At 56.4% G+C, this 21,972-nt stretch overlaps 2 protein-coding genes across 2 annotated transcripts; one reads left to right on the top strand and one right to left on the bottom strand.

The window, feature by feature from the left end:
- Positions 1-478: 478 nt before the first annotated feature.
- Positions 479-16,217, top strand: NCLIV_019610 (hypothetical protein; the record flags this gene model as incomplete). Its single annotated transcript, XM_003882155.1, has 13 exons — positions 479-679; positions 1,052-3,822; positions 4,346-6,624; positions 7,353-9,482; positions 10,088-10,332; positions 10,909-11,151; positions 11,415-11,780; positions 12,249-12,376; positions 12,804-13,121; positions 13,618-14,077; positions 14,470-14,710; positions 14,903-15,270; positions 15,630-16,217. The coding sequence occupies 13 exons, from the start codon at positions 479-481 to the stop codon at positions 16,215-16,217; spliced, it is 10,338 nt and encodes a 3,445-aa protein (XP_003882204.1).
- A 1,647-nt stretch (positions 16,218-17,864) lies between these two features.
- NCLIV_019600 (hypothetical protein) lies at positions 17,865-20,443 on the bottom strand (the record flags this gene model as incomplete). Its single annotated transcript, XM_003882154.1, has 5 exons — positions 17,865-17,921; positions 18,447-18,588; positions 18,873-18,950; positions 19,594-19,741; positions 20,224-20,443. 5 exons carry the CDS (start codon positions 20,441-20,443, stop codon positions 17,865-17,867), a joined length of 645 nt encoding a protein of 214 aa, XP_003882203.1.
- Between the last annotated feature and the right edge of the window lie 1,529 nt (positions 20,444-21,972).

The following is a 21,972-nucleotide window of genomic DNA, read 5'->3' as shown; positions in this document are numbered from 1 at the left end:
TCGTCGCTCGGCGCCCCCCTCGGGGAGGGAAGTTCCTCCGCGGGACACACCGAAACAAGGAAAGCCCAGAGAAGGAGAAGGAGAAGGAGAAAGAGAAGGAGAAAGAGAAGGAGAAAGAGAAAGAGAAGAAGGAGACAAGACAGAGGAAATCCAGGAGAGGAGCATCGCTTGACGAAGCGTTGTTTTTTGTCACCATTTCTTCTCTCTTTCTTTTCCCCCCGAGACAGCTGTCAGGGCGGCAGCAAGACACCGGAATTTTCATTGTGTTCAGCTTTTCCTTCCGCTGCGTCTTCTTCCGTGTTTTCTTCATCGTCTTGTTCTTCTTTTCTGCTTGCTCGCGTTCCTGTCTGTTTTCCTCTTTCCTTTTCCTTCAGTCTTCGTCTCACCGACGGCATCTCCTCGCTCTGACTTCTTTCTCTCTTTCCCCAATTTTCGTCTTCCTTCACACCCTGCTCCTGTTTCTTCGCCACTTCCTCTCATGAGCGGCGCACCGTCGGGCTCCTCCTCGGGAGGAGCGCCTGCCTCTGTCTCGCCTTTGGATCAAAAGAAAAAAGAGTACGAGGACACGCTTCTTCGTCTCACCCTGTGCAACGACGACCGCCTCCCCGCCGTCCTCGACAAGCTCCTGCCAATGGCCTTCAGAGAGCTCGCCTTGTGCCCTCCTCCTCTCCTCCCAAAGGTAGCCTCGCCTTCTGGGTTTCTTTCTCTCCTCTCTCTTTTCTTCTTCCTCTTTCTTTCTCGCTCCTCTCTCTTTTCTTCTTCCCTTCTCTCTCCTCTCTTTTTTTTCTTCTTCTTCCTCTTTCTTTCTCTCGCCTATCTTTTTTCTTCGTCTTTTCTCGCTCCTCTCTCTTTTCTTTTTCCTTTCTCTCCTCTCTCTTTTCCTCTTCCTTTCTCTCTCCTCTCTCTTTTCCTCTTCCTTTCTCTCTCCTCTCTCTTTTCTTCTTCTTTCCGGTCCATTGCGCGCGTGCTGCGTGTCCCCCTGAGCTCTCGCTTTTCCCCTCTTCATCCTTCTGTCCGCGTCTTCCCTGTGTCGCGCTCTTTGCTTTCTCAGGTGATTGAAATCGTGAATCATTGCCTGCACAGGGTGCGAGGCACCACGTCGATGCGCCTGCCTCTCTCGGCTCTGATCGAGGCCTGGATCGAAGCTGAGCGCAGTCGACAGGCTGCTCGGCCGCAGCCCAATGCGACCGTGATGAAGAATGTGCTTCTTCTCTTCCTCTCTCTCGCCGTCGAACGCGCCGACGTCGAAGAGAAGCTTTCCGCTTCGGAGCGCCTTCTCGCCGCCTTCCCGCTCTTCTTCCCGGTCTCCCACGCGTCTGCCTTTCTCCTCTTGTGCGAGTGTCTGTGCAGTGCTGCTACTTTTAATCGACTGAAAGAGAAGGCGAAGAGCCTCGCCGCAAAGAAGGAGGTTGACGGCGTCACCTTCCAGCACTTTGCCAAGATCCTCGCTGGACCGCCGTCCTCGACAGGAACGCCGCAAGATACTTGTGCGCAACCTGCCTCGGCCGTCTCCGCCTCTTCGTCTCAAACCCCGATTACCACTCAAGCCTTCGTCCATGCATGCGTGGAATTCCTTCTGTTTCCTCCCGGCCTTCCCCAGTCTCTCGCGTCCCTTCCGTCTGCCGCCTCTGCCTCGTCGGACTCGACTGCATGCGCGAATCTCCCGGGCCTTTCAGTGGAGGCAGCTCGAGCTTGGCTGCAGCGTCTTCGTGGGAAGTCGCGCGAGGAGATCTGCGCTTTGCAGGCTTACTTGGTGCGTTTTTTGATTGAAATCACGCACTTTTCGTCGCTCTACGCAGTCGAAGAGCGCAGAAAGGAGGAGCGGAGTCGCGACGACGAAGAAACGCACGAAGAGGCTCTACAAAACGGTCGCGTTTCCCCAGGACAAGTCGCTGACGAGAAAGACGCAACCTGCGCCGTGCCCGCGATCATGTTCGCGCCGCTGCTCGTCGCCTCCTGTCTCCCCTTCGACGCCCTCGCCTCGCCGGCAGAGACCGCGACGGCGCGTCTGGGAATCGCCGTCGACCGCGGAGATCCGGTGCTCCTCTTCTTCCTCTTCAACTTGATCTCTTCGCAGCCCGTCCTCCCTGCCTCTGTCTCCTCGTCAGCCACCGAGAAGGCGACGCACTTCTTCGCGCCTCCCTTCGCCGAGTCAGGCCGTCCCCCGCCGCCTCCGAAACTGCACTCGAAGGTTCTTCAATTCCTCGCGACAACGCGAGAAGCCGCCGCTCTTCCCTACTGGAAAAATGTTCTCTCTGTCACCATGCAAATCCTCGTGCCTCCGCTCCTCTCGTCCGCTTCATCCTCTTCGCCTTCTTCATCTTCCTCGTCAGCTCGTGGCTGGGATCTGTGTCGGCCGGAAGTGAAAGTTAAAGCTTTGCACCTGCTGCTGTCTTGCGTCCAGCGACAAGCTTGGTTCTCAGAGGAGGCGCATGCATGCGCGTCTTCGCCTCTTCAGGCTTCTGCGGCAGCGCGAGAAGCCGCGGGTGGAGGAGAGCGCGGGACGGACGGCGAGCAGCCAGGAAACGAAGGAGACGAGGCACGTCGGGAGGAGACAGGGCGTGAAGAGCGCGGCGCTTCCGGGGGCAAGGACGCGCGCGGGGGCGGCGAGACTGAGCCCCCAGAGGCGATGCTGAAGAGCGAAGACCGGAGGCTGCTCCCGCTCAGTCGGGCGACTGAGGAGCGAGCCTGCTTGTTGCTGGAGGCCATGCTCTGTCTCCTCGCCTGCTACGTTCGAGAGACTGTCGCTCACTGGCAGCAGGCCGAGAAGAACCGCCTGAGACAGCCGCACCCACAGGTGTCTCCAAGTGTCTCCGCCGCCCTCGCTGCCCCACCCCCAGGCGGCGTCGCTCCCAGTGCAACTGCGGCGTCCGCCGAAGCTTCGGAAGTGAAGGCCCGAGGCGAGTTGCTGCTGCTGACTCTAGAAATCCTCGCCACCCTCACGCGCGTCGCTCCTGCGTCTCCTCTTCCTTCGTCTTCCTCCTCGTCCGCCGCTTCGGTTCGTGCGTCGGCGGAAGTCGGGGAGTGTGAGCCCTCGCTCGCGACGGAGCGAGATCCGCCGGGCGACTCAGGGGCGCGCGGCCTGGCCTTCCAGGCTTCGCTGGCTTCCCTGGTGAGTTCGATTTCTTCGCCCGGCTCGCCGCCTCTCGGAGCGTTTCGCTTTTCCTTCTTGCACGACGGCGTGCTCCGCCTCTCGACTCTGGCCTTCTTTCTGCTCCGGGAATGCGCGAAAAGCGAACAGCTGTGGGGCGCCGCAGCGCGCGTCTCCGGCGAGGTCCCCGCCCTAAAGGGCGGGCGATCTACGCAGCGCCGGAGCGGCGCGTCGTCTCTGCCTTCCCTCGTCCCCGCCCTCCTCCAGACGCTCGAAGGCTGCGGGGACTGGCTAGGGAGACGCCTAGAGGGAGAAGAACGCGCACGCGGCGAGACGCGTCGACGGAACGCGAGCGACGAGGAGGCGAGCGACGAGGAGGCGCGGCTCGGCGACTCCGGGGCGCAGCGGGCACAGACCAGACGGGACTGCGCGGCGGCGTGGCTGTCGACTCAGCTGCTAGAGATCCTCGACGCCAACCTGTTGTTTGTGCGTGACCCGTCGGCGTTTGCAGAACACGAAAAGCGCCGGGAGAAGCGTCGAGGCGCCGAGCCGAGCTGGCGTGTCCTCCTGGGAGAGGCGAGCACAGACGGCGAGCGACACGGCGAGACCAGCGACGTGGAAATGGACGACGCTCAAGCGACAGGCGTGACTACGCGAATCCTCCACGCGCTCGAACAGGAACTCATTCGATGGAGCACGCGCATCTTCCCGCCTACGCATCCTGCCTTCAGGTAAAAAGACACTCAAAAAGATGGGGAGGGAAGGGAGAACAGGGAAAAGAACGGAGGGAGCAGAGGAAAACGGGGGAAAGAGAGCAGGAGGGGGGAGCGCGAGGGGGGGGGGGGACGGTCTTTGCGAGTTCGGGTCCGTGTGTGGAGGCGCAGAACAACTCGTGTTGTGCGTGCGGGCGCTCTCACCCTCGGGCGTGTGTTTTTTTGGCTGAGAAGTCGCGCGTCTCTTCTGTCTCGCGCGTGCCTTCTCTTTGTGAGAGACGTTTCGTGTCGCCGTCAAGCGACTCTGCGGGAAGCGTCTGCGTGACCGTTTTCGCTGAGCGTCTGTGGACTCCCCCGTTTCCCGCACCTCTTGCTCTGGGTTCCTCCAGGAACGCCATGCCTTTCCAGAGAGGAGGGTCGTTGTTTGGTATCCTCTGCAGATGCTCTATCCTGGTCTCTGGTTTTTTCATCTCACTCTCTTGTTGCCTCCCCTGTTTCTCATCGTTGGAGCCAGGTTCTTCCCGCTCTTCTTCTCGACCAGCCTCGACAGCGCCACGCGCGACTTGGCTGTCTCTCGCGTGGAACAGTTTCCTCAAGCTCAGCCGACCCTTCGCGACGTCCTCGCCTTCGCCCTGCCGCGCCTCGCTCCGGGCCTTGCTGGAGACACTGGAGACCCCGCAGACGCTCGTCCCTCGTCTCTGTCTCGCGCGTCTCCGCCGTCTTCGCTCTCGGGTGTCCCCTCGCCCTCTTCGTCGAGCGCGGTCCGCGGTTTTCGCCTGCCAGAGTCCGCGCTGGGAGCCTCGCTGGCCGCGCCCGTGTGGCAGGCGTGGCTCCGCCATTGGCGCGCGGCGAGTCGGCGCGTTCTCGGCGAGGCCGACGGCGAGACCGGCGACGCGCTCCCCCCGGTCACTGCGTCTCTCCTTTTGCCTTTCTGCGCGTATTTCCTGCGACTCCTCCAAGAGAGCAGCGATGCGACAGCTGCCTTCTCTCGCTGCAACCGCAACCTCCCACGCGCCGAAAGCCGAGGGAACATGGCAGAGAACAGGAAAGAGAACAAGGAAGAGGAAGCGACTGAAGATGAACCAGAAGGAATTTATGTGCCTACTGAGCGCGTGAAGCGTCTGTGCTTGGAGCGACGCGACGCGTCTCTGGACGGAGAGAAGAAAGAGGCGCGACACGGCGCGGAAGATTGCACGCCCGCTTCGCCTCTGTCGGCTCCGCTCGCGTCTTCACCCCTCCCTGCGGCGCTCTGCCGAACGCTCCAAGATTATTTTCGCCTCCTCTTCCTTCTCCGGCTCCTCCTCTCGCTCACCGAGAACCCCCGGCCGCGCCGCCCGGATCTCTCGACTCACGCCCGTCTCGCCTCCGTCCGTTTGTACTGCGAGACTGTTCTCCATCTTCTTCGAGCGTGGCAGACGCTCATCCTGCCCCAGCGGCCTGAGTCTGGGGCGTCGATGTCGATTCTGCATCGCGCTGCGGAAACGCCGGGGCGCCCGCATGAAGACGCCCCGCCGCCTGCTCGCACCCTTCCCACGCCCCTGCGCGTCTTTCTTCTTCTCCTTCAGGCTGATTTCCCGCTGCTGCAAAACTCCGCGCTCTTCGCAGAGATCCGAGGAGACGCAGAGCCGCCCGCGACGGCTCAAGACGCTCTCCTGCGCGGAGCAGACGAGGCGGCCGGACGGAAGCGTCGGCAGGTAAACGGCGACGACTTCGAGACGCGGAAACTGGTTGCGAAACTCTTTGCGAGAACTGCGCAGCTCGTTCATCGCTTTCAAGTCGGCGACGGAGCGGCGTGGAAAGAGCCTCGCGCAAGCACGGACTTTTCCACTGTCGACAAGGCAGAGAGCAGCCCGCCCGTTCCAGTCGCGTCGTTGTCGCCGTCTCTTCCTCCTGCGCGCCCTTCCTGGTACCTCGTCGAGGCGCTGCGCTACTTTCGGGGATATCTGGAAGACGGCGAAGTTCATCTCTCTCGGCTTCCCCCTGGGAGATCAGAGAGTCCGCCGCGAGACGCCGACGCGGCTGAGCAAGCCGGCGCTGTCTCTTCGCTGCCCGATCTTGCCGCGACGCTGCTTTCTCCAACAGAGCGCAAAGGCGTGCCCGAGGAAATTCAGCTTATACTCGAGCTCGCCCCAGCGCAGAAGCCGACGCGCGGGGCGCCGCAGGCCCTCGGGAGTCTGTTTGCTCTCGGCGAGCTGATGGCGGTCTGCGGGCTGGCGTCGTCGTCGATCGACGACGACGAGGCAGGGGCGGGCGAGAAGATTGAGTCAAGCGTGGGGGAGAAGGGGAGAAACACCCGCCAGGTTGAAGGCAGCGAAGGAGACGAAGGGACAGAGATGAGCCTCGACGTTTCGTCCGGGGAGTATCCCGAGGAGGTTCACGCCTGCGTTTGCGCGGTCGTGCGCCACGTGCTGCGCTGGGGCGAGGTGTACACTGGCAAGCGAGCGCGGCGAGTGGGAGGCGAGAGGAACACAGACGAGGCCCCGTCGGAGACACCGAGTGACGGCCTCGCACACACGGGTTTGCCTAGAAGAGACAAAGCACTCGACAAATGGGAGGCTGAACTCCTCAGTGGCAGCCTGTCAGCTCTGGCCGACATTTGCGTGCGCCGGGCGTCGGTTGTGGCGCGCGCCCTCGTGGAGATGGAAGAACTCGGAAAGCGCGTCGAGGGCGGGAAGACGAGACCCAGAGAGGAAGCAAATGCAGAAAGGAAGAAAGAAGCGGACTCCCTGGAAAGCCTCGTTTCCTTCCTCGACGCAATCGTCCGCCAAGCTCTTGCTGTCTCCGTCGACGAAGCAACTGGAGATCTACGACCTCTCACAAGTACGAAAAGCCTCGCAACCACGTGTGCCAGAATAACCTGGAAATAACTGGACACTAGCGAATGCCCATTTTTTTATACGTGAAAGTCAAGATATCTATTTAGTCTTGTATGCCCATACATATACATATATATACATATACATACATATATACATTTTTTGTATCTATCTATCTATCTGCCTATGTGTCCACATGTATCTGTTTCTGTCTATATATCTCTGCATGCATCTGCGCAGTCTCGTGGCAGTGACCCGCGCCCTACTTCCTGCAGCGATCTCTCTATGGCGACGTGAATGCTGTGAAAGACATACATGCAGATGCATGCATATGCATCGTATCATTCTCTCTCTCTCTCTCTCTCTATATATATATATGTTTATATATTTATGCATTTATGTTAAAGCGTCGGACGTCGCGCAGTTGTTCTCAGGGCGGGTTAGGACGTACAAAGTGCATTTGCGCGTGTACGGTGTCACGCACGCAAGTGTACGTACATGTGTCTAGGATCCATGTATATCTGTTTCTCTCCGTCTATGTCTGATTTGAATGCGTGGGACTGATCTTTTTTCCGTGGGTGAAGATCTGCCAAACCGCCATTTTCGAAGACTGTGCTTGGATCTCTGTTTTCGCCGTCGCCGCGTTTTTTCTCGTCTCCTTTCCACTGTTGTCCTCTCTGCTCCGCCTGCGCGAGAGACGACCGCGGTCCTGTTTTTCTCCTTTCCTCTCAGCCTCTTCGCAGCGGGCAGCGCTCGCAGTCTGCAAGTCTGCCTGGTTCTCTCTCGCAGCTATCGGCGCGTTCACCTCGCGGGAAGCCTTGGCGCAGGCCCCGAAGTCGCGCATGCAGAGTGGAAGCCAGGAGCTGGAGGAAAGAGAGGAAATCAGAAAACGCATGCACGACGAGAGCCCTCGCCGCAGCGAAGAATCTGCCGGCTTGTCTCCAGACGAACGCGTCGAAAAGGCAAGCGAACTCGGCCCTCACGCCTCGGCTTCTGCGCTCTCGGATGAGGCTCAGATTCCAGATTTGTTTGTGCGATGCCTAGCGGCTGCGCTTCGGGAAGGCGTTCACCGAGCGCCTCTCGTCCGAGCGCATTTGGCGCTTGCTGCCTGCCGGCTCTTCGCAGGCGCCTCTGCGCGCTGTGCCGAGGAGGTTCTTCGTCAACTTCTCTTCCTCGGCCTCGGCGCGTCGGTTCTTCCGCAGGCGTCCCAGCCCTCGCCAGCCTCCCCAGCCTCTTCTGCTTCCCCAGCCTCCTCTTCTTCAACTGTGTCAACTTCTGCTGCATCTGGTCCGGCTTCTCGCGAGGACGTTTTCCTTGTTGTGGGGTCAGGAGACGCGCGTGCGCGACTCTTTTTGGGCGCGTTCGCGCCTGCGCAGATCGACGCTCTGGCGGGGACTGCTGGCCTTTGTCTCGCGTCTGTGCTCCTCCACGCGCCGCGCAAACTCGCCCGTTTCTCCGCGTTCCTCGCCCCCTGTCAGCGCTGTCTCCTGCGCATGGCGAACCAGCCTGACGTCCTCGTCGGCGCAGCCGGTTGGCGAGGTTTGAGTCGCCTGGCCCTTGTCGCCGTGTGTGCCGACCTCGTAGGAGAGCAAGCAGCCGGTCGCCGCGCGCGGCGAGAACGGGGAGAGAGGAACTCGGAAGACACATCCGGAGACAACCGCCCCTCTCTCAGCGAAAGAAGCCAGATGCAGGAGGAGGTTTCAGGAAACACACTTGCGGAACAGGAACCCTCCTCTTCTTCTGAGCCTCTCGCGTTTGACAGCTTGCTCAAGGATCTGCTACACTCGCTGCCGACACAGAGCCGAGGCGCGCATGCGCAGCATCTTCAGATGCAAGGTTTCTCGCTCGCGTCAATGAAGAAGGAATCGCATCGAGAAGGGACGGGCAAGACGGACGGCGAAGAGGAGCACGAGACGCAGGGGGCGAGTCTCTGCTGCACAGTGGACGCCGAGAGCGCCGCCGCGCGTCTGAAGCTGCTCCGTCAGCTTGTGACGGTCGCGAGAGATCTGAAGAATCCTCCGCTCATCTACGTCCTCCTCGACCAGCCGCAGAGAGAACAGACCCTTTTTCTGCAGGCACCCCTGGTTCTCGCCTTCGACTTCCTCAGAGGCTTCAGCTCCAGAATGAAGCTTCGAGAGGACACACAGTGCGGCGGCAGAGGACGCACGGTTGACGAGAGGCACGCAACGCTGGCGAGAAAGGAGGCGGAGAACGGGAAAGAGACAGAGTACGGGAAAGAACAGCAGTTTGGGGGTAACAGCGAGACAGGGCCGGAGGTCCACGGAGCGGGGACGTTGGAGCGCAGCAGAGGTTTCCCGCGGGACAAAGGCATTGCAGGCGAGGAGTGTGGAGGAACTGCGCGGGTTTCGATGGAGAAAGCAGAGAAGAAACTGATGGAGGTATTGTGCGCGACGTCGCCGAACGACGCGCTCGCCTCGGCCCTCGCAGTTTTCATCTACCACAGAGACGTGCGCGTGCGGGAGACTGCCATCCTGAGTTGCCAGAGTCTCTTTGGATTTTCCTCCGTCCCCGACTGTCTCGAACAGGCGCGTGCGCGCGACGAAGTGCGCGCCAGAGAGAAACACCTGGAGAGACGGTCGCAGGAGGCGCGAGGCCAGACGCGGTCGCGCCACACAGACCGAGGCGCACGCGACCGAGCAGCCGGAACGGACGGAGAGGACGCGGAAGGAACGGCGGAAGAGAGGGTGGCGGGAGACGCAAAGGCGAAGGAAGAGAGGGAGACTGAGAGAGAAGAAAGCAAAGTTTTCAAGCGTCTCGCAAGAAGTTTCCTCGCGGCTCTGCAAGGAAGCGATCCGCTGCGCAGAGAGGCTGCCTGCAAAGGAGGCGCCGCCCTCTTCAAATGTAAGACTCGTGCACGAAAGCGTTTGCCCGGCCTCTTTTCTGGAGCATGCAGCTCCTGAGGATTCCCGCGAGCGCTCCCCCGCTCCGCGTCGCCGTGTCGCTTTTGGCCCTCGTGCGAAAAACGCGTCGGCGGCCTCGTGCGAATTCAAACAGTCAAAAACCAAAGAGCGAACGAGCGAGGCGAAAACCTTTAGAGTTAACGAGCGTCCATCATGAAGGCACAACCCGACTCGAAGTCACATACCCATAAACATATCCATACCCGTGTTTCTCCATAACTCTCTTTGGGCCTTCCTCTCCAGCTATACACACACATACATACATACATATATACATATACATGTATATATATATATATAAATATATATATATATATATATACATATGTATATATGTGTACACATGTGTATACATGTGTATACATGTATATATATATATATATATATATGTGTGTGTCTATATGTGTATATGTACGTGTCAATATGTGTTTATATGTGTATGTATATGCATGTAAACGACGTGCGTGCACGTGTGAGGGTGTGCATCACTAGGGATGCATGTGTGCAGATCTTTTTGGACCGCTTTTGCGTTTTTTTTCGTCGTAGGGGGCCGTGCGTGGATCGACGTGCGGGAGGTGCTTGAGGAGACGTGGACGAGTTTGGTGCGTTGCCTGGACGATTTGTGTGAAGAAGTTCGCGTCGCGGCCGGGCCACTCTCGCGCTCAGTGAAGCTGATGACCCTCCGCGCATGCACGCCGAAGCTTCAGGGCGAGACGGCGGCGCAAGAAGCCGTCGAAAAAACTGTCCCTCTTCTTCAGCATCTTTGCGACATCCACAGCGGCAACAAAGAGGTGCGGCGCGGAGGCAGGTGACGCGTGTCGGGGAAAAAGACGCCCTACGCTTTCCCCTGTCGGAGGCTTTGAAGGGTTCTTCTCGCTTCTCTGCGCTGCCTTCAAGAGCCGGATTTGCGGTCCCGGGGGCTCCACAGGCTGGCCACGCGCCTTACACCATCTGTCTTCTCCCATGTTAATCATCTCTTCTCTCTGATCTCGCTTCATCTATCGCTTTCTGACCTCGCTTCGTCTATCGCTTTCTGACCTCGCTTCGTCTATCGCTCTCTGATCTCGCCTCGTCTATCGCTCTCTGATCTCGCCTCATCTGTCGCTTTCTGATCTCGCTTCATCTATCGCCTTCTGATCTCGATTTATCTCGCTTCTTTCCTTGCATCTGAAAAGGCGTTTCTATCTCGGAGAGGGTGAGCCTGCCTCGGCTGGTCTGGTTTCCTCGATCTGCGAGTCTGTGCGTCTCGGTGCGCGTGTTTGCACAAGGTGTTCGCGTTTTTCCTTCTTCTCGAGCGACCGCCGGAGTGTGTCTCCTCACTGCCTCGCCTTCCTGTGGGGCCTCTGTGTTTTCTCGTCTGTGTTCAGTTGCGCGTCTTCTTGCTGGAAGTTTTGCGGGCATGTCTTTCGTCTTGTGGGCACTCCGTGGGGCCTTGCCTCCCCACAGTTGTGCCCTTTCTGGTTGACGCGGTCGCCGCCTTTGAGCCGCGCTCGTTAGCCCACTTCCAGTTCCACGCCGAGAAAATGTTTGGCATTTCCGCCTCGCGATTCGAGCAGCTGCGTGTCGACTTCAGCATGGGCGGCGCCACGGCCAGTCTCCTCAAGTCTGTGGTGAGAAGATTTGTTTAAAAACAGAAAAACACTCGCATAGGGCCAGCGCGGTGATTCGGTCGGTTTCCCACCCCAGCAGTCGAAAGCCTCCCCTCCTCCCATATTTTTCTTCGTTTCTGTGCATCTGCATTTCTACACGTATATATAGACATATATATATATATATATATATATTTGTACGAGTGGAGCCTATATATCTATGTATACATCTAGGCAGATATACACAGATTCGGATGCGAAAACTGATGGGTTTGTGTTTTTAGGTCCGGTACATCACGCCAGAAATTCTCTCAAAGTTGGTGCCTGCTTTGCTCCAGCGCTTGAGGGCGAGTGTCGGGTCGGCCAGCCGTTGCAGCGTGTGTATGCTCCTGACGTGGACGATCACCGAACACTGTGGAAGTGGAACTGGCGTTGTTCGCTCTTCCTCGTCTGTCTCTGGAGTCGGTGAGGACAAGGGAAAGGGAGCGGAGAGGGGAGAGGCGAAGTTTGCGATTTCTCCTCCAGACGCGAAGAAACTGCTCAAAGGCTTGGCAAGGGCCTTGACTGACAATTCGCCCCCCGTGCAGAAAGCGGCGGCGACGGCGCTCGCGGCTGTTAGTCGATTCGTCGACGACAGTCAACTCGGAGAGGTGAGAACATGGCCGAGAGAGAGAGGGAGAAGGAAGAACGCGAGGACGGGCTGACAGAGAAAGAGAGAAGACAGGAAGAGAGGAAGAGAGGAAGAGAGGAAGGGAGGAAGAGAGGAAGAGAGGAAGAGAGGAAGGGAGGAAGAGAGGAAGGGAGGAGGGGGGCCCAGGGCGACGAGGGCGCATCCGGCGACGGCCGACGCGATGTGCCGGGCGAATTTGGGGGAGGATACCGCCGCGGTCAGCGCACTCCGCGCGAGAGGCGAGAGTCCTGGAAAGGCAGATCCATGTTTCACGAAGAAACGCAAAGCGAACGAAATCACGTCCAAAGAGATAGAGGGGACATGGCAACAGCCGCTGCTGGGGAGAACGCCGCAGGGAGAAAGACGCGAAACACATGGACGGACGGACTCTTGACGACGTTCGGGGAGACGTCTCTGTTCCGATTTTTAAATCTCTGTTCCTTTTTAGCTGGTTCTTGCGCAACTCCTGAAGCCGATGGGGAGCGAAGGAGTCGACAGCGACGCGGCGGGCAGCGCAGAGGCGAAGCGGCTCGAGGCGCGTCTCAGTGCAGGCAGAGCCCTTTTGGAAGTCTGCAAGTAGGTCGAGAGAAACACGCGTCGCACGGTCGCGAGGGAGGCGAGCGTTCGCCACAAAAGAGGGACAAAAAGCGACGAGCGGTGCGCGAGAAGAAAAATCCGCAGACGAAGCAGAGGAGCCCGAGGAGACGCGGTCGCTTCTGACGCTTCCGGTAACGGGGTTCGAAAAGCCTCTCTGCAAATCCGCAAGTCGATCACGTTTTTCCACACGGCTGCTGCTGCCTGACGGTTTTGTGGTGTTCACCTTGACTCGTGCGTTCTCCCTTCTCTGCGTGTGTGCTTCTCCGTCTTCTTGCTGCCTTCCTTCCTTCTTCCCCGTTTCTTCTCTTCACCTCTTTTTCACCTTTTTTTCATCTCTTTTTCATCTCTTTCTCATCTCTTTCTCATCTCGTTTTCTTCTTGGTTGGCGTCTTGCGGCTGCATGCAGGCGCTGTGCGGAGCGTCTCATGCTGCCGGCGATCCGAGGGCGCATTGCCGCGCGAAGCTTCGTTTTGTCTCACGTTGCGACTGGCGAGAAGCGCGGCGACCGGGAAGTCTGGACACTGCTCTTCTCCGAGGTCTCCGGCGCCTCCGACTGCGTCGCCGTGCAGCGGTTTCTCGCCTTCATTCTCGGCGACCTGCGACACTTGCTTGAGAGCCCGTGGCGCGAAGACAAAGTCGACGCTGCATGCGCGCTCCAGGCCGTCTGCCGGCTCCTGTGGCCCATCTGGAAAGACATGGGAAGGCGCAAATTCAACCCTGCAAGGTACCGATGCTTGTCGCCAGCTTTCCTCAATCTTTATATATATATATATATATATATATATATGCATACATACACATTTATACACATATATATATATATATATATATATTGTATATAGTTACAGGGGTGTCGCCATATGTTTGCTTATCCACATCTGAGCGTTGTGACGGGTCGGTGCAATGGAACTGTCTTTTTGTTTTTGCGGTGGGAGAGACGCCGTAGACGCAAAGCAGGGCACCGACGAAGGAAGTGTGGAATCGTCGCGCCTCGGCTGACACAGAAGTCCGCATGGAGAACCAATTTGAAACGCGTTTCAGACCTCGATCGGCGTTGCGGAAAAGGTGAAACACCTTCTGAGACCGACGTAGGCGCGGCTCGCACGCTCCCACTTACCTCAGACTGAAGGCCGCATGATCTCGTGCATGCAGAAGGAGTATCGAAACACGGTTTCGAGCGCATTTTTCGGTCTCTTGCTGCTTTACGTTCTTCTCAACAGAGAACGCATTCCGCAAGAGGACGCCGAGTCGCTGGTGAAACTGCATGCGCTGTTGACTACCACCCTGTCTTCTTCGTCTTCTTTCGAGGGCATCTCCGCTCTCGCGTGTGCTCTCTTGGATCTCAACGCTCTCGTTTTGACGCTCTTTACTGCCCGGGCGGCGGCGTCCTTCGCGTTTCTCCTCTCGGACGCGAGGCAGTCGGTCTCTTCCGCGTCTCCAGCGGGCGATGCGCAAACCGGCACCGAGGCGCACCGCGACGCAGCGGAGAGTGAAGAAGAGAAGGCGCTGGCGGCCAGGAGCGAGGCTTCCGTGAAGGTCGTGCTGCTGAAGACCACTCGAGCAAAGAGCGTGACAGACAAAACGAAAGTCGTCGAGCATCTCCCAGAGTTCCTGCGCGCCGTGCCGCGCGACTGGCTCCGCAGTTTGCCTTTCCAGCAATTTCTGGACCTCCTCAACGCGGTAAGATGCGGGTGTGCTTCAGCCGCGACGTCGTGCTCCCGTGAGGCGAGGAGAAGGGCAGCTGGAGGCGACAGAGGCGGTCGCCTTTGTGTCCTCTCGCTCTTGCCTTGTTGCCTCCTCAGAAACGTCTCTCTCTTGTGCGTCTCCGGTCGGCGTTGCGTTTGCGATCTTTGGGCCACTGCTCCGGCCTTCTCGGATGCGTTTGCTTCTTTCCTCGCCGTTCTCACGTCGTCTTTCCGTTTCTATAAACGACAAAGACACCACGGTTTTAGATCGGTTGGTACACAGAATATCAAATCTCTCGCCGTCGCTTTGGCGTCGCCGCTTCCCTTTAGAAACCGTTCGCGCGCTGCGCCTCAAGCTGGGCGTGTATCCGGCGTTTTCACCCTTAGGCTCTGGACCGTCTGGCGGCCGACAAGAAGCAGGAAAACGACGAAGAGGAGACAGGAGACGCGGGAGAGGGCGAGGCTGACCAGCCGACGCGCACGTGGAACGTCGCGCCTAGAGACGAGGGCACTCTCGTGGGGTGTCTCCGATCCTTCTACGTCCTCGTGTGCCTCGACATTTGCGCGAGGACAGGTCGCCTGGAGGAAGAGGGAGACGCTGAGATGCCAGCCTTCAGAGAACTCAGCGGTGAGGGGAGAAGAACAGGGAAGAGGGGAAAGGTTGAAAGGCAGAGAAGGAAAGGAAAAAGCAAGAAAGGAAGGGAAGAAAAGACCGAAGAGGAAGAAGGGAAACAGCTCCGAGCAGAGAGGAAGAACGCGCGGCCACCAAAGGGCGACTGTAGATCCGTTTGAACTGCGTGTGTGCGGTGCTGTTCCCCAGTCTACGGCTTAGAAAGCGAAACTCGAGAAGCCGGAAAGGCTCCACAGGAGAGCGGCGCGTCAAAAGGTTCGCAGTCTGTGCTCGCCGAGAGCTTCGGCTATCCTTCGTTCTTCGCCTCGCCTGGTCTGGTTCCAGCGTGGAACAACCACCTTGCTCATCTGCATGCACCCGAAAGCGCGCACGCCCAACAGGGGAGAGAAGGACAGAGTGACGAGACAAAGCCTGCAAAGAAAGGAGAAGAGACAGAGGACCAGGACTGGCCACAAACAAACGCGAACAGCTATGAGCACCCAGGCTTCACAACCCTCCTGCAGAGACTTCGAGGCTACCCTACGGGCTCCGTCCAACTCAGCGTCGATCTCCTCGCTGTAGGTCTTCCGACAGCATCTTTTCTCACCTGCTAAAAGGACAAAACGCCTTTTCCTGAAACCTTTCACACATAAATACATATACATATATACATATATATATATATATATATATATATATATATGTCTATGGGTTTGTGTGTGGATTTGTGTGTATGTACCTCCCTCTCTGTGTGTCTCTTCCCGCGCCTTTCCGTTTCCCTGCAACTCCTCCGTTCCTCTCTTTTTGTCCGTTTTATGTCGTTCTCGTCTCCTTCGGCTCGTGTATTCTTCCATGTTTCTCGTTCTTTGAGGTTTTGTTTCGCATGGCGTTCGCTGCTTCCTTCACTTCTCTCTGCTCACCCTCTCTGTTCTCTCAGCTGACTCAGCAGGCAGTTCTCTCTCTCGCTGTCCTTCGGCTTCCACTTCTCTCGGTTGCCTCCAAGGCGGGGACGTGGACTTTCGTTTTCGGTAACATCATGCGCCTGCTACAACAACGCCGATTCGTTCGTCTCACGCTCTCCGCCGCCGACCTCCTCGAAGCCTTCTGCGTGCATGCAACCCTCCTCTCGTCCACCCCGTCTTCTTCAGCTTCCTCTTCTTCCTCTCCTTCTTTGCTTTCCGGCGAAGCCGCGTCTCTGTTGATGCTCGACTGGCCGATGTACAGACGCGCCTTGACGCGCGCGCAGTTTCTCGCAGGGACGGTCCTCGGCGGAGGGAAGGGCGAGGGAGACAGCGCTGCGCCGTCTCCGAACACGGAGGCGGAATGTGGCGAAGGCTTTAGAGATCCGTTTGCCTTCACATTTGTCTCTTCGGCCTCGCTTTGGCACCAGTTCTTGTTGATTCTCTCTGACGCACCGAGCGAAAGAGACAGCGAACTCGGGCCCGAAGAACGCGACGGAGACGCACGAGTCGCCATTATGCGCAGAAGACTGAAAGAGAAACTCAGGGCCCTCAGTGCGCTCTGAGAAAAGTTATCTGGCCCTGCCTCGCTCCTTTATGCGCCAGTTTCTCTGTCCATCGTTTGCGCTCTCTCTCGTTCAGTGTCGCGCATTCGGCTGTCAGCGAAACTTTTCTTGGCGGCGTGCCGGACGAATCCCTGCATGCGCGAGGCGGCGCGTGCATGCGTAGCGACAGGGACAATCGTGGGAGACAGAGTACCGTTTGCAGAAGAACGCCGCAAGGTCGAGGAAACGCTCGGCATTCTTTTCCTTCGTGCTGGCCTGTGTATGTACATCCTGTTGACCCTCGCAGAGGCGTTAATCCTGGGGAACGCGGAGGCGTCTCACGCTCGCGCTTTCCCAGTGAAACGTCTTTGCTGTTGGCAACACAAAAGGCCTAAGCGATCCACGACGCATGGCGCCCTAACCTTTAGCTTCCCTAGAACAAACTTCTGATTTTCTAACGAACATCTGAATCTGTAGCACGCTTCTGATCCTGTAACAAACTTCTAATTCCACAAACTTGCTCTGACACGTTCCTGATTTTCTAGCAACATCTGAGACGCTGACGAGCCGGATGAGACGCCGAATGGTCTCTCGAAAGACTGCAGGCGTCCCGTTTGCTTCGCGTCGGAGTCTGTCTCTCCCAGAATCCTAGCACGTTATCCGCGCTCGCTGACATTTCCTCTGAGGTGAAAAAAAAGTGCGCAAAAGTGAATTTGAAAGAAGAGAAGGCGTGGAGAGGTGCGGATGTGGGGAAAAGGATGATGTGGGAAAGACGGGCTTTCCGAGACCTCGACAAGGCTCCGTTTTTAAGTCGAGAGAAGCGTGTGTCCTTTGTTTGCATGCCTCGCGTGCATCGAATATGGAACTGTCGTGTCGAAGTTCCTTCCAACTTTTGATCGTTTTTGACCGTTATCGTTCCCGGCGAACACCCCCAGAAGATCTCTTTACACAAATGCATCCACCCTCGTCCATATGTATATATATATATATATATATATATATTTATATGTATATATGTGAACATGGTTGTACATTTCTTCTGAATCTACAAGGATCGGCATATGTTTTTGTAAGACTTTCTTTCGCGGGTGCATTGCACAAAAGCATTGAGGCATCACTTAAAAAAGGGTGAGGAAGAACAGAACAAAACAGCGAGAGGGACGAGGTTCGCAAGCTCGCATCTTCTCTTCTCTGGCGTGTTGAAATAGCTGATGAGGAAGAAAACCGCGCCTTAAAAGACGACTACCAGGCGACTGAGCATCGAAACAGCATGTTTGCACGCAGTCAACACGCATACGCTGGTCTCAGCGACGCACAGCTCTATCGGTCTCTTTCTCTGCGTATCTTTGTCTACCTTCACGTATCTACCAAATGTACAAATATATATATATATATATATATGCATATATGGATATGTGAGTAAATAGAGATATGAAGGCATGTGAAGATGTGCATGCCACTGCGCATGCGCCGAGATGCACGCATATGTGTACAGACGTGAGGCAAGTAGAAAAGCCGAGGGTGCGATCAACAAAAAACAGACTCTGGGGTTTAAGGCCCACAGGTGCGAGAGATGTGACCGTTTCTCCGCAACCTCCGAGTACAGCGAGAAGACGAAATCGACGAGAAGACTGCTACAGCGAAAGAAAGCCTCGGGGGGGGGGGACCTTACGGGCCTCCACTAAGAAGGCTTCGAATCAAATTCTCCTTTGCGCTGGAAATTGCCTGGGTGAAACGAGAAGAGAAAAGGCAACACGACGCATGGGATTGGGAAGAAGAGGACCGTGCATGTTTTTGTGCGAGACAGCCTCTCTGCGAAAGAGAACATGCAAAAACGTGGAGGCTTTTTCTTTCTTTGCTTCCGTTTTGCCTCCCGTCTCTCTCCTATCCTTCCCTTGCCTTCTGAGGAGCTTTCCTCGATCGCGCGGTTCCCCCGACCCGCAAAACATCCCGATTTGAAACGCCGGTTCCTCTGCTTTCGCGCTCGCGTCGCTTCCGCTCATCCCCGTCTTCCGCTCCTCCCCGTCCGCTCTTTCGTTCGACCGTTCTTCGCTTCTGAAAAACGCGCCCTGAGCCCAGTTTTTTACCGCCTGCCTTCTCTCCCGTCGCCTGCGTTTCCTCGCGTGTCTGTTCTTCACGTTTTCACGTGTTCTTCACGTTTTCACGTGTTCTTCACGTTTTCACGTGTTCTTCACGTTTTCACGTGTTCTTCACTTTTATGTTGAGTTTCTTGCTTCTTCGAAACCTGACCTGATTGAAGGCGGCCTGCGTCGAAGTCGCCTCGCCGCCCGCGCCCGCGCCTCCCGCGCCCGCGCCTCCCGCGTTTGCCGCCGCGTCGTCCTGCATGTTGATCCTCGCGAGGACAACTCCCGGATCGAGCTGGAGCAACAAGCTGAGCGAGACAAAAACAGGAAGAGAGAAAGAAACAAATGTGCAAAAACCGGAGGGGCAAACGCAGGATGGCCCGGCCCCGCGGAGACACGCGCAGCGACAAGGCGAAAGAACGAAAGACAGTCAGACGGGGCGGATGCGAGGGAGCCAAAAGAAGGGAAAGCCGAGAGAGAAAACGACGCGGGAGAGAAAGACAGAGGAGTCAAGACAGAAGAGACAGACGAGCGACCGATGGAGAGAAGGAGCAAGAAATAGTTTTTTAAAAAGAGAGAATGAGAGTCTCACCCGCTGTCGAAGACTTCGTCAAGCATCAGAAACACTCCGTCGAGATTGTCAAGGATTTGCTTCTTTCCAATTTGACCGCTGAGAAGTCGCAGGAGATCAATGTATAAACGTGAGAATAGATGGACCCTTGTCAAGTCCATTGTCGCTCCTATAAATCGATAGACGCCGAGGCGAGCACGCGCCTACGCTCGCCGAAAAACAGGTGACGGAACACCCGAAAGAAAGCGTCGTGAAAAAGGCGAGAGAGACGGGCTACTCGGTCAAACGAGCAGAGAGAAGGCGCGAAGGACCGGGGAAGGGAAACGGCAAAAAAGAGAACACCGACTCAAAGAAAAAGCATGGCACGTGTTAAGTCAGCACATACACACATATGTACCTATACATACTCTTTATATATTTACACATCTATCTGGTGATAGGCACATACATCTATATGCAAATGCATACAGATGTAAAGATACGTATACATACATGTACATATATATATATATATATATATATGAAAATACAAGACTGCGTGTATCTGTGTGAAGGCGGTCGAGACAGAAAGACCAGAGAAAAGACGACATGAGGAGGACGAACAGCCAGAGAGAGGACTTCCGATCCCAACTGTGAAAAGGAAGAGAACGTCGTTTGCATGGAGAGAGTCCAGTACGATGGAGCTGCGCATTTGTTTTAAACACGAGGAACAGAAGCGGCCAGGAGACGAGAAGAGCTTTACTTTGTCAGAGAGGAAAGGACCGCCGTGAGTGTGTTGAAGATCTCGAGAAGAAGCATCTCGTTAGCCCCGTCCTCAGCGACGACAAAGAGGAGGACGTCGTTCACGCTCTTCCCCAAGGCGACGTATCCGGCGAGTTCGAAAGCCTCGACTGCAAGAGAAAGCAGCAAAAAACAAGCTGTCGAAAAAGAAAGAGAATGCCGAGAAACCGACACGAAAACGACACACATTTTGTTTGGCTTCTGTTTTTTCGTGATGAGACATACACCGGAAGCATACACATAAGCGCGCACACAAATGGACATGCATATACACAGAGAGAGAGTTGCATGGATTAGCATGGACAAAGACAGATGCAGCTGCTTCGAAGGACACAAATCTAGATTGATATAGAAAGAGAAATGGACAGACCCCGTTGCACACTTTTAGGTATCGATGAGTCTAGACATAGACGCAACGCTGTTTAGAGATGTTCAGATGTAGCTAGATAGAGATCTGCAAGGGTAGACCTACAGATATACGTAGAAATTCATGGACGTGGGTATGAAGTTACAGATATAGAAAAGCGAGTTGGTTTTTTTTACGAGTGACCGATGACGGCAGACGGGTTCACTTTTAGCATTTCGCGTTTACCCTCGTTTCTGCCGGCGAGCCTGGAGAATTTCTGCACGAGCTGTTGTTCCAGTTGTCTCTGGGAAGCGAAATCTTTTACGCCTCCTTCCTTCTTCGCTTGCGCCTCCTCGGCCGGGGTGCTCGGCTGCGCGCTTGCCGCAGCTTGCCGCGGATACTTCACGGCGAGGCGTTCGCCCTCGGAGTCCAACAGTGCCACGCCACTCACGCTGAGACCCGCCATCGCGCTCCCAAAAAAAGAAAAGAAAGACGAGAAAGAAGACGAGAAAAAGGAGAAAAGGAAAAGGAGAAGGCAGTGAGGAAGAGGCGGAGGAAGTGGAGTAGAGGTTTGGGCGCCGAGGAAACAGATGAGAGAAAAGATGGACGGATATCAGGGACCATGGGAAGAGAGGAAGAGGGAGGGAAGGAAGAGGGGAAAAGAAGGAAGAAGGCGCGTTGTGCTGAAGAGGAAGACGAGAAACTGACAGAGCAGCGACGAGAGAGGCGACTGGTGAAGAGACAGTCCGTCTTTCTTCCACGACGGGACGAGGTGGGCGGGTGTCTGTGTGTGAGACGAGAGGGGAGAAACCGCAAAGGTTCGTGTGAACAGGTGAAAAGACGGTGAAAAGAAGATTTTCTCGGGGCTTCTTCTTCCCGCTTCTGCTTTGCTGGGCAAGAGATAACGCTGATTTACGAATACCGGACTATTTCGCTCTCTTTTTGCCTCTCCAGCACACCGACACGGCTTGGTGACCTACCGCAGGCAGATGCGCGAATGTCCTTGTCTTCCTGAAAGAAAAAGTCCAGGCGAAAGAAACGGTGTCCCTGCCGTCTTCACCAGTCTCGATTCCGACATTTCTCTCTCTCCTTTGTGCGCGGCAGCTTTCTTTCTCTCCGCTGGACGGCCGGTCCTGGAGATATCGCATGCATGCATCCCCCCGCTTTTCGCGCCGTCTTTCCGCGCGGCGCCTCGAAACAAAAAGAGAGACGCTCTCTCCGACCGTGGAGACGCGAGGGCTCTCGTCGACAGCCTGTCGAATTGCTTCACTTCTTTCTCGTTTTTGTGCACCTTTTCTCGCTTCCTTTGGCCTTTCGTGTCCCTCTCTGACTCTCTAGAGCTCCTCCCTCTCTTCTGCAGGACTGTCCTGGACCCGTGGCGAGTTTCAAAGACAAACGCTGACAAGGCTGTATAGCCCTTTTCTTCGCGAAAATAGAAACGGAGGTATAAAGAGAGGCCGCGAAACGCCAAGGTGAAGCGAAAGTTTGGCATAGAGGGAGAACTGAAAGAAGGGAACGGAAGGCCCTCTGTCGGTCGCCTCGCTTCTCTCGCGATCCCCACAATTGAGCATGGTTTTCTCTGTCTAGGGCCAGGTGCACAGGTCGGGTCTCTGCTGTCTCTTCTAGTGTCTCCGAGAGGTTTTTTGTGTGGCGCTCTTTTTCTCTCGCATTGTCACGCACGCCTCGAACGCGAGAAGGAAAGGACCAGAGGACACGTTTATCGAGCGACGGAAGGGCTGCTTTTGCATCTTCCCGACTTGCTGGCGAACCATCGGTGTCGCTCGCCGTCTCGGCCCGCGATCCTGTCTCTCGCGAAGGCGGAACGGACTCGCGTTTGCGCGGCGACTCCGCCGAGAGAAGAGCTCTCCTTGTTGTGACGCGTTTCTATTCGACCTCGGAACCCTTTTTCGCATGACTTCCCTTGCGTTTTTCACCCCTGCGGTTGTCTCCCTCGCGTCCTTTTTCCCTCCTTTTGCCTCTCGTCATCGTATCCAG

Source organism: Neospora caninum, chromosome VIIa (genome assembly GCF_000208865.1).
Source record: "Neospora caninum Liverpool complete genome, chromosome VIIa".
Lineage (NCBI taxonomy): Eukaryota > Apicomplexa > Conoidasida > Eucoccidiorida > Sarcocystidae > Neospora > Neospora caninum.
The sequence above is the reverse complement of the archived record's forward strand: the minus strand, read 5'-3'. Positions and strand labels throughout refer to the sequence as shown.